This window comes from Nannobrachium achirus, assembly GCF_963921795.1.
Source record: "Nannobrachium achirus genome assembly, chromosome: 22".
In the NCBI taxonomy this organism is placed as follows: domain Eukaryota; kingdom Metazoa; phylum Chordata; class Actinopteri; order Myctophiformes; family Myctophidae; genus Nannobrachium; species Nannobrachium achirus.
Window position 1 is genome coordinate 8,696,601 of NC_137829.1, and position 12,403 is coordinate 8,709,003.

A 12,403-nucleotide genomic window follows, 5' to 3' on the forward strand; every position below is an offset into this window, starting at 1 on the left:
TCCCTGCAAAAGTAGACCAATAACGGCTCATGTTGATGGACTGTGCACATCCATTTTCTTCTTCTTTTTCAATCCTTTTTCTCATTTCATTTTATATACTAGTAAGACGCTTCAGGGCGACATGCGACCTCGCCCTAAAGGTCATGCCAATTCTTGGCCATCTGGCCAGTGATGTATATCGGACCAGTTACCCATATACAGTATGGAGATCCCTGTACTGTATATAGTACATCCCTTTTATGCCAATACATGGAGATCCCTGTCTGAACCAGCCGCACAGATATGGGCTGTCTTCCTCCATATATGGGCATTCCCATATGAAGTCCTGTTAGATATGGGCTTAATATTGATGGGCATAAAAGAGATTCTGTTAGTGGTTCCCGAAGGGGGAGAAGACGACAGCCAGCCCCATGGCCTCCCCTAAGTAACAAGAAATCTTGTGAAATACAATGTTGTCAACCAATCATCAAGGACGATGATACACGAAAGAAGAAGATGACATCACAACATACAATATATTTTATGCCCATACAAGGAGATCCCTATCTGAACCAGCCACACAGATATGGGCCATGTCTTGGCCATCTGGCCAGTGATATATATCGATGACATCAGGGATCTTCATATATGGGCATAAAAGTGATTCTGGGGAATACCCATATATGGACTTTTACATAGGTGATGTCACCTGTGATATACAGTAACATGTGATGTCACAGTGATGTGTCAAGGGAACCAACCCATAGACTGTAAAAATGTGTACACACACGGCTTCACGTCTACACGCAGACAAGCTGTGACATTTCTCATGGTAAACTGCAACCTTCGGTCGCAATTATTTTGTGAAAGAAGAGAAGCAATCTCATCTTGGTGATATTGTGCCAGTGAAATTATACTGAATGTGTAAGTTTATTAAGGGTAAGGCAAGTGTCAGGTTTTGGTTAAAACATAAAGGGTTTTGTTAAAAGGTTAAAGCACGATATTTGTACTCATTGCTATACATAGACTAGACTAGAGACTACTACTACCCATTTAACAGCTTCATTTTATAGTGTTCCAGTTCCAATTTTGTCTGTTCGTTTCTTTGTCATCACTTCCAATTTCACTTGTTTAATCTGTATCCTGTTCGAGTTCTCCATCCTGATTGGAAAAAAAATTGGTATCCTGAACCCAAAATGCTGTTTCTGTTTAAGAAAGAGCTGGAGAGACACGAAGACTCCTGTTACTGAACAAACACTCTATAGCAATAGCAATAGATAAGAGTACTATCGAATATAGAGCTATTTAACACTTGTTTTAACCAAATGAATTCACTTACCCTACCTTTAAGATCCGAATTGCCAGTAGGGATAGGAGCTGTGGGACAGGTTGGGTGGCATGCTCCGTTCGGTTATGTAAGGCATACTTATTACCTCGTTGACAGCTTGCGATTGGTTGAGTTAATGACAGGGTAAAAACATACAGCACATCTCATCTCCTGGCAAGCTGCAAGCTGTTCCCAAAGCTCACCGGGTAATAGGTGTGCGTGTGCGTGTGTCTTTGTGTCTGTCTGTGCCAGTGGCTGTCTTGTGCGAAACAGAGAATTCTTGAGTATTCACCTCTGAGAATCCATCACTCTGACAGCTGGCCCTGCCTGTCCTGTCAACTACACAATACGCAACATGCACACACACGTATCACGCGCACGTACACACACACACGCACGCACACAGACACGCACACACAAATGGTTGTGAAAAAGGGATGCAAATGCAAGGTTTAAAGACGCTCTCCCCCAGCTCTGCGGGACGCATTCTTTCAATTCATTCGTTCTCTTCCTCCCCTCCGTCGCTTTGCTGCTGACTGGACTTCCTTTACTGTGCTTCCTCATTTCCTCACACTTGCGTCATTTCACTCAATTCTAATCTCTCTCCCTCCCCTCCCCCCCCCTCTCTCTCCCTCCCTCCCACCCCGGTGTTATCTCCCTCTGTTTTTCCATAGTTCATCATTATCTCTCCCTCGGCTTCCCCTCTCATCCATCACCATCAGCTACAGGTTTCCCTCATATTACTGCTGAATGGGCCCTCATTTATCATACAAGTGGAACACACGCACACACACATGCACGTGCGTGCGCGGCGCGCGCACACACACACACACACACCCACAAACATGCACTGCGCACACGCTCGCAGGTGCATGTTGCGTGGTGGGGTAGCTTTGTCGTTTCGGTGACCTTCCTGTTTCTCGCCCTCTCTCTCTCTCTCTCTCTCTCTCTCTCTCTCTCCCTCTCCCTCCTTGCAGATTGGAGTGCTTTGGCCTGGGTGTGCCTCATCACATTTAACCTGTACCTTAACCTGGTCAGAGAGATACGCACCAACAAATACCAGATGTGAGTGGATCTGTCCGTCCAAGCGGGCCATATTATTTACACGTCCAGCCATTTTGCTATTGCCTCGTGCTTGGAGGTGACCCCCCCGAGGTTGATGTAAGAGCAAAATGACTTGGGTGTCAATATGGTCATTAGTCTTGTCCTCTAGGCTATATGCAGAGGAGCTGCTCCTTGCGTTTGGCTCGACAGAGAGCTTTTTTTCCTCCGTCGGGTGCACCTCTTGCATTTCTGTGTATGCATGCATGTCTCTTTCTTTTCCGTGCTCCGTGCCGAGCATAAATCGTCAGCCGCTATCCCTGTATATGTGTTAGTGAGCGTGACTGTGTGTGTGTGTGTGTGTGTGTGTGTGTGTGTGTGTGTGTGTGTGTGTGTGTGTGTGTGTGTGTGTGTGTGTGTGTGTGTGTGTGTGTGTGTGTGTGTGTGTGTGTGTGTGTGTGTGTTTGGATTGCTGGAGCATGTGTCTCCCCCTGGAGCACTGACAGCCCCCCCCCTCCTCCCTCCCCCTTCTTCTGTTCCAGACAGCCGACGCTCTAATTGAAAAGGGAGAGAGTGGCAGCCGCTAAGTGTGTGTGTGTGCCTGCGTGCGTGTGTGACTCTTGTGGTGTGACTGTGTGTATGTGTGTGCTTGTGCGTGAGTGTGTGTGCGTGTGCTCCTTTCGCACTTTGCAGCTCTCTTTCTGTCGCTCAAACTCCCATGAGCGCTCTCCAGCGCGAGTGTGAATTTGTGTGCGTGCGTGTGTGAGATTTTTTCCCCCTTCTCCCCAAGCCCCTGCGCAGTGCTTTTGACAGTGACACATACATATTGAAAAAAAGGGTTTATGCATGTTGTGGGCAAGGGAAAGTTGTATGGGGAAAAAAGTGTCTCACTAGATGATTTTTTGGCCCTCAGGCCTTATTCAATATCAACAATTATTGTTGGTGATTGTTAAATAAAAGAAAATGTTATATGGAGTCAGAGTGTGTGTGACGCTTTTTTCCTTGAGCCTGCTACACCTTAGAATCCTGAGTGTAAATTCAACCAAGAGTGTACAAACGGGCCGGTGTGTACTTTTCCATTATATATATGCAGAGTGTAGTTAGCCATTTTAGTGAGATATTAGTGATTTAGTTTGCACAGTTGAGTGTGTTTGTTCACACCTATCCTGAATATATGCTTACATATATGTACTTTTCCTATGCACACACAGTTGTGCAAGCGTGCGTGTGTGCTTATGAGTTTGTGTATGTTGGTGAGCTTGCGGTTGAGTGTTTGTGCGTGCGTGTGTGTGCGGAGAGGGTCGGGGCTGGTAAAGTGAGGTGGCTCCCCTGTGGGAGTTCCCCCCTATCGATTAGCGATAAGGTAGACAATATAATGGTGGTATAACTCAGAGGGGACGGCTTTACGGGCGCTGGGCAGGGGGCTGCTGGGGGGGGCCTGAAATCACTCAGCCCTCCCTCTAGGCCTCCCAGCCTTATCAACAGCACGGCCTCTCTGGGGTCCGGGGATGGGGGGCCCGCTGCTACTGGCTGGAAGATGGAGGTCAGTGGTGGCCGGTGGGGGTAGTAGTCACTGAGTCACTCACCACATGGGATGGAAAAAGCAGCCATGGAAAAAAAATAGGCTCTTTTAATAGATGAGGGTTTAGAGGGGTAGGGCGTGTGCAGGTAGACTGCATATGTGTTTGCGCAGGGTGGGGGGGCTAAGCGTCCGTGCATGAATGCACCATTACATCCACCACCACACACACACACACACACACACACACACACACACACACACACACACACAGGCCCGCACAGCGCACACACGCACGCACCAACTCCCCCAACACTGTTAAGAAGGCACCGCGCCATGGTTTATGAATGAACGAATCGCCAGAGGAAATGAGGAATCGAGGATGGATGAAGGAGAGCGGACGGAGCAGATGCAGGGGGAGGCGGAGGGATGGAGAAAAAAAAGAGCAGGCGTACTGAATACGGTGTGCATCAGAGAGAGAGAGAGAGAGAGAGAGAAATGAAGCCGGATAAAAAAAGGACATGGTGTGAGAGGAGAGGCAGCGAATTCAGAGGGAAAAAGATATTGCGCCTCGAGAGAGAGAGAATACTATATGTGTGTGTGTGTGTGTGCGTGCGTTTCTGCGTGCGTGTGCGTGCGTTTGTGCGTGTGTGTGTGTGTGTGTGTGTGTGCGATGCGGAGCGTAGCGGTCCTGCTGTGCCTCATTAAGCCCTTGTTGTGCTGCGCTCCGGACCTCGTCATCTCCCTCTCGAAGCGCCCGCCTGCGTCTGCGCGTGTGTGTGCTGTGCGCGCCTGTGTGTCTGTGTGTGTGCTGCTCGACATCGATTTCCTGACAAGCCCCCCTCCTCCCTCGCCCCTCCCCTCCGCTCCCTCTCCGCCCCCGCCCCATCGGCACGCTGCAGATTGGCAGCGCTGATTTCACTATTTGTATCTTCTCCTCCCGCCATCTAACACTCTCCTCCTCCTCCTTGCGCGCGCTCGCTCTCCTGCTCTCTCTCTCATTCTCTCTCTCTCTCTCTCTTCCTCTCTCTCTCTCTCTTTAGATCTATATATCCCCACAAGGGATGGGACGATACGCGATATTATCGTTTATCGCGATAAAAAACGCTCACAATAATCGTATCGTGGAGATGTGATATATCGTGATATCGTCCTCCGTCATGCACTGGAATCAATTCACCTTTAATTTGCAGAGCAGCATGTGGTACCACTTAAACCCACTATAATTGGTAAAAGTTATAATATACATACTTGATACAGTCTTTTTTTTCACTCTATCAAATGTCTTGCCAAAAAATTGCCGATCTACAAGCTCACAACGCATCGCAGTGCGACGCGTTGTGAGCTTGTAGATCGGCAATTTTTTTGGCAAATGTTCCACCCCAGGATAATAGTGTTGATTATCGCGATAATATCGTAAATCACGATTTCTTTGGTCACAATAATCGTGATATGATATTTTCATATCGTCCCATCCCTAATCCCCACTCGCCGTCTCTCTCTCTCTCTCTCTCTCTCTCTCTCTCTCTCTCTCTCTCTCTCTCTCTCTGTCGCTCTCTCTCTCCCCATTTCCGTTCACTCCCTGTGCCTCTCTCTCACACTCCCTCTCTCTCTCTCTCTCACTCTCTCCCACCCACCAATTCTTCGTTATACGCCACCAGCCATCTATCTTTTTCTTCCTGCCTCCCACACATTGTCTCACCACTGTCCATCACATGGAGAGAGAGAGAGAGGGGAGAGGAGTGGGTGGGTGGGAGATCAGAAATACGATGATTCCCAGTGAGAGGGAGCATATGTGTGTGTGCTTGCTTGCTTGCATGCGTGTGCGTGTGCATGCTAGTGCGTGTGTGTGTGTGTGTGTGTGTGTGTGTGTGTGTGTGTCCGACTCTGGGAGAAAGGATTGAGTGCGTGTCAGCGTGTGTTGCCACCACTCGATTGACCGCACTTGGAACAAGTCAGGCCAGGACTTCCACTCTATTGATCGGAGGACACTGTATGCTCTATAAAGTATTGACGCCCACACCCAAAGACACTGGAGCCCACACCTCATCTGTCACACACACACACACACACACACACACACACGCACACACACACACACACACACACACACACACACACACACACACACACACACACAGTGATTTCCTAATTTTTGACAGTCAATCATCAGCATGACTCATAAATGCAGCATCTAAAACTCTATAATGTTTTATGTCTATGGGGGGGGGGGGGGGGGGGGTAATCACACACTAATAGCCCGTCTGTGATTAAGATGGAGAGCATGCTTGATTGGATAATTGCTCAGATCAGATCAGACCTGTAAGGGTGATAATTGACCATATTCACACGGTGGCCATTTCTTTTTTGTTCTTACGTCATACTCGGGTGGAAGTTGTGGAACCAATAAAGATACAGGCAGCAGTGGCTCAGGGGTAGAGAAACCGTCATTAGGACACGGAGGGTTCCCAAAGGGTTCCCAGTTCGAATCCTGGGCTCCCCCAGAGTTGGTGTCGAAGATTCCTTGAGCAAGACTCTGAACCCCTAGTTGCTCCCGGTGAGCAGGTTGGTGCCTTGCATGGTTTCCTCTGCCATCGGTGTATGAATGTGTGTGTGAATGGGTGAATGTAATGCACAGTTACAGAAAAGGGACCACCTGAACTCCCATCAACGTTGATCTCAGTGACAGACCGTAATGAAAATGGTGTTGTCCTCTTCTGTGTTGCCCAGGTGGTACCATCTGACCGCATGGGGGGTTCCTCTGGTCATGGCTTCCTTGCCTCTTCTTAAGGGCTACTTTGGTCCCGCTGGACCCTGGTGGTGAGTACAATCAGCCAACGTTAACTGCATGACCTCCTCTGTGTTTTGACAATTGGTGAGCATGTGGAGTCAGTCGGGGTTTTATTATTCTTCCTCTTTGTGTGGCGTGGCACCGGAAGGGCTAGCAATCTACGTAAAACAGCCTTAACCCATTTAGGCCTAGAATTATTTAATATTATACTTTAACTATTGAAAAAAAAAACAGATTTATAAGCTTGTAGATGTGCTATTTTTGAAAAATCTTGATTTATTTTGAATAAATCTTTTTTTTTTCTCTTCTGGGGGGTCCCTGGAACAACTTATTTTGAGATGGGGGTCCGTGGCCAAATACATGTAATTTTGTTGGTCCTTGACATGAAAAAGTTTGAGAATCACTGATTTAGAAGAAGACTTGCACAAATGTTCACGATTTTTCAAAAATAGCAGATCTACAAGCTCGCACCGCAGCACTCTGTGCCGTGCTGTGAGCTTGTATATCTGCTATTTTTTAATAGTTAAAGCATAAAATAATGGTTAAAGTGGATCAAATATAAAGTGACACAGATTTGCGTTCAGGCCTAAATGGCTTTTAACTCTTTTACCGCTTCGAACGTTAACGCTCGTCCCAATTCTGACGGCGGCGCGTTGCCAATACGAACCGGCGCTCTTTTACCTTGTCTGATGACTGTAACCTCATGAGAGGTTGCGCGGGTGTGTACAGTAAAAACATCTCCCGTAATGCTGCTTTCAAATCTCCACGACACGTAAATATCAATGGATGTCTAATTCACTTCCTGGCTGTATTCTGTGGACCTGATCTAGATTATGCTTTTCTACGCTCTGAACGACGGAAAGAGGGGAGGGCCATTTCACATCCATTCATTGCATAAGGCAGCCCCCTGTCATCAGTTTGGCTACAGTACACATATATGTGTCCACTGAAAACGATTGTCTGGAAATCATTCATAGATAATTTTCTATAACATCGCAAAGGTAAGCTAGTTTTTGATGGCACCAGCACAAATACATAAATAATAAATATGGCAGTAGAACTGTTAATATATGTACATTATGTCAAATGTCACCACAAAATTCAACCATGTATGTCATAACTAAAGTAGACCAATAACGGCAAACAACACTACTCAGCTGACACTGCCATGCCAATCACAGTAGCCATAAAAGTAGACCAGTAAACTGCACAGCTTAGCTGATGCTACTGCGCCAACGCCAGTCCAGACACTTAAGAGCATTCAGCTGACACTGCTATGGCAATCATAGCCCCATATAGAACCTCACCCGTCGCTGCGTCCTGTTGTGCTCCGAGATGAGGTCCTAGAAACATGGCCGCTGGAATCTTGCGACAGCCTCCACATCACAGTTGGAAAACACACAAAATGAAATTTTGTCCAAAAAGTAACGGCAGTTCCGAGCTCCCAGACTGTGAAAACCTAACCTCGGTACATAAAACATGAACCGCGGCATGAAAAAAAACCTTAAAATCGCTAGTTTTGTCAGCCGGTAATGTTTACAAGCCTGGAAGTTGCAGCCAGAATGGTAGCATTAGCGCCCCCTCTGGTCGAATGTCTGTTCGAATGCAGCGACGGTTGGGGCTACCGTTCGACCAGAGGGGGCGCTAATGCTGCCATTCCGGCTGCAACTTCCAGGCTTGTAAACATTACCGGCTGACAAAACTAGCGATTTTAAGGGGTTGTTTCATGCCGCGGTTCATGTTTTATGTACCGAGGTTAGGTTTTCACAGTCTGGGAGCTCGGAACTGCCGTTACTTTTTGGACAAAATTTCGTTTTGTGTGTTTTCCAACTGTGATGTGGAGGCTGTCGCAAGATTCCAGCGGCCATGTTTCTAGGACCTCATCTCGGAGCACAACAGGACGCAGCGACGGGTGAGGTTCTATATGGGGCTATGGCAATCAGTGCTCAGTAACATTTGTGCTCAAAGCTAACGCAATATTTCCACTACAGTAAAACTAAAGAAATGTTTTCAATTTCCAGTGATTTACAAAAATAGGGATGTCCGATATTGTCTTTTTTGCCGACTTGTTTTTGATTGATTCCCATATCAACCGATACTGATATATGCAGGTCCACATTCGACTCCAAAGCTTGCACGACTCCTCTGTCTCTGATGTACGTTTTTTCCCGTGCAACCGTGTTTACGAATCGGTTACCCGGCACTGTCTGAAGCAGCGAAAGTTTCTGCCAGCTTTTCCCGAGCGCTGAGTTGGAAACGTGTTTATTTGCTCGGGGAGGTAGTGCGAGGCGGCGAGGAGGACGGGTAGAGAGGCTGCGTGGGGGGAAAGGAAGCCGCTGGAACAAGAATTGGGACAGAGCCGTAATCTCTGGGCTCCATTCTCTTCCCAGTCTGGGCTTATTAATAGCTACAGCTGTGCAGCTTCTCCCCTCCGCAGTCACACAGCTCTCTCACTCTCTCTCTCTCTCTCTCTCTCTCCTCGTCACCCCCTGCCCCCACACCACCCTCTGTCTGTCTCTTTCCTCCCAGCTGGATCACAGACGATCACGTAGCCTGGAGATTTGGGATGTAAGTAGACCCTTTCAGCCCTGCCGTCAAAGCCTCTCCCCAGAGGGAGTGATGGGAGGGAGGGAGGGAGGAGGTCAGCCGGTCCCTGTGGGAAGAGTGAAAGGGTTGCATGTCAGGGGACCTGCAGGTTTTTGGGGTATTTTCTTTTCCCATCTCGGTGAAGGGCCAGGATGTGTGCGTGTGCTTGTGCCTGCATGCATGTGAGTGAGTGGGGGTCTGAGTCTGCGCCTGCTTTGTCAGAATAAGGGAAGTTTCTATGCTGTGTGCTAAAGTGTTTAGGAAGTCTATGAAGGATTAAGCCTGTCTTCTGCTGCTTTCTGCAACTGGCCTCCAAGTCTGGAAAAGCTCTGCCAAGCCCCCCAGTATTGTGCCTTAAACACACACACACACACACACACGCACACAAACAAAGAGAAATGCCTCGCTATGAGCCAAGGTAATCGCGTTGCAGCTCGCAGCATCAGCAGGGGAATCAATCTCGCTAAACAAATAAACAAACAAACGCGCACCCTGCACGCGCGCACCCACACACACACACACAGGCGCTCGCGCGCTGCACGACATGACACGTAGCGCTGAGCCGGTGTCTCTTTTATCAGCGCCGCTCTCCCGGCTCTTTCTGTCTTTTCTTTCTTCCTTCCTTTCTTCCCTTTTCTTTCTAGTCCTCCGCGGCAGCGCAGCCCGGGGGGACGAGGAGCTCACAGGATCAGGGAATCTTCATTAGCTCTAATTACATCAAACCAGACGAGAGATTAGAGGCCGAGACGCCCGTCAGCAAAACACACACACACACACATGCATCATTGCACGCACGTGCACACACACACACACACACACACACACACACACACACACACACTCGCGCACACACACTCCTGACACCTAACAGGATGAGGAGGGGTGGTGGGTGACAGCAGTTAAAATATATAAGGTGAAAAGTGGAAAGCTTGGCGGGAGAGGAGGAAATAGGCAGAGGAGAGAGAGAGGTGGGAGGGAGGGAGGGAGGGAGGGAGGGGGGGGGGACGTGATTAGGGACAGAGTGAGAGATGGAAAGGAGAGAGAGAGAGAGAGCGAGGAGGGAGCAGGCAAAGGAAAGGAAGAGAAATAGAGATGGCCCCATCTTCTCCTCCTGCCCACACCCCCGCAGTCCGTCTTCATCAGTGTTCAGCGATGCGCGCACAAGCGCTGACTGGGGAGGCGGGGGGAGGAACTGTACGGGGAGAGAGAGGGGGTGGGGGGACGGACGGAAGGAAGGAAGGGAAACCAGAGGACAGCATGGAGACGGGGATGTGTGGGCTGTGGAGGGGGGGGGGGGGGTTGGAGGGGGGGGGGGGGGGTTGTAGCGGCTGAGGCTTGAGTCAGCATTTCAAAACACTGAGTCACCGCTCTCAGCATTTTCCGTCGGCGGCCTCGTAACTCCGCGCTTGAAGCAAATGTGACACCCCCCCACCCCCCCACCTCACCATTACCGCTAGAGTAGAGTCCCAGACCACATTTTGATTTTCCCTACATCCTAATTAGCACCATCTTTCCACGATATATCTCTATATCTCTCTCTCTATATATACTGTATATATATATATATTAAACCTGGGCCGTTATCGGCGTTATCGTGCTGCGTTAACGCGAGACTCTTATCGGCGGTAAAAAAAAAATATCGTTGTTAATCGCGGATCAAAGTTGGGTCTGGGAGCTGCATGCGCAATGACATCACACACAGGCACGCTGCCTTGTTTTGTTAGATGCAGCCAACATGTTGTCTAGGCAGAGGCGTTCTAAATTCTGGCTGTATATTTCACAACAATGTGCCTGTTAATGTCACACTGTCATTGGCTGCACTTGTGTGCTGTGCTAGTTTTGATAATGAGACGTCAGCTTTACCTATATTCAGTTGTTATTATTCAAGCTCACTGCATGGACAGACATGTCTCCCCGTTCGCGATTATTCCTACCGTTCCGTCTCTGAGCTAGAGTGCCCTAAAAAGGGTTTTCAAGCCACCTCCTACCACGTTCTGACTGTCGTGATCATTGCCGTCACAAAACAAGCAAGCAAAAGTGCTCCGTGTTGTTAAATGCTCCCCTATAAATGACTTGTGCAAGAAAGAAACGTGTGTAAATCTGTTGATAGAAGTGCAGCAGCAGCTCCGACCACAAGGAAGCACAAAGTAGTACACTGTAAAAAACGTTGTGCCTTCTTGTTCTGACCACCGCAAAAACGAGACTGAGTACACTGTCAAAAAAATCTTTTAAGAATTACGGTTTTCTTTCTTATTTTTATTTATTTATTTTTTAAATAAATAAATAGCCTACAAATGAAATAAACATGTAGATGTTAATATTATGGGCTCATTGGGCTGTTTGCAGACAAATACATTTACTGCACCCAGCATTTAGCTTGTCAGAGTAGTCTTGTTGGAGCGCCTCAGTGCGGCTGCAGAGTTCATTTGCAACTTCTTCTAGAGAGATTGATTGATTGATTGATTGATTGATTGATTGAAGACTTAATTAGAAGTTTGCATAGGAAAACGTAGTTTCATGACAGTACAGTTCACTGGTACAAGATCAACTAAAAGGAGATCCTAGTAAGCTTTTCGCCTTATTTACAGAGGAAACCTTTATGTATCTCATTTAACATTGAATGACAGACGGATAGAACTCCATCATCATTTGCAAAAGGGTCCCGCCCCCATCCTTGCAGGGGGGCCTGCGATTTTCAAGGATGCCACTGATCATTGGCCACTAATTTTGAATGCCTTCGGCAGACTTAAAATGAGACATTTTAATCGCGATTAACTCCAGGATTGAGTGCGATTAATCGCGATTAATTTTTTTTATCGTTGCCCACCTCTAATATATATATATATATATATATATATATATATATATAATCTAATGTTATTTAGTTTCTTTCCAAAACCACTAAGAATCAATTTTTGTTGTGTTTTATACGAGATGTTTATGCTATTTTGTTTGTTCCAAAAGAAGAAACTTCATAATTTCATCATTAATCATTCCATGACAATCTTTTTGTAAATGTGGCTGTTTTCTGTGTTTCCTGAATTTTTTGATTACTCATGTAGAGCGTTACAAAATCATTGTCTAAACATCCAAAATAGGACCGTCATTTTTAGTTTGCGGCCCTTGGACTTTTGGTATTTTTCTGACTGGCCCCTGAGCC

General features: G+C 47.3%; 1 protein-coding gene across 2 annotated transcripts in view; it reads left to right on the forward strand.

The window, feature by feature from the left end:
• LOC308307903 (cyclic AMP receptor 4) overlaps positions 1-12,403 on the forward strand; it is an 83,901-nt gene that overhangs the window by 13,267 nt on the left and 58,231 nt on the right. For both annotated transcript variants that reach the window (XM_080753233.1, XM_080753234.1), the window contains 3 exons: positions 2,284-2,371; positions 6,597-6,686; positions 9,187-9,225. In XM_080753233.1, coding sequence (XP_080609359.1) covers positions 2,284-2,371; positions 6,597-6,686; positions 9,187-9,225 — 217 coding nt within the window. The remainder of the gene's footprint in view (positions 1-2,283; positions 2,372-6,596; positions 6,687-9,186; positions 9,226-12,403) is intronic.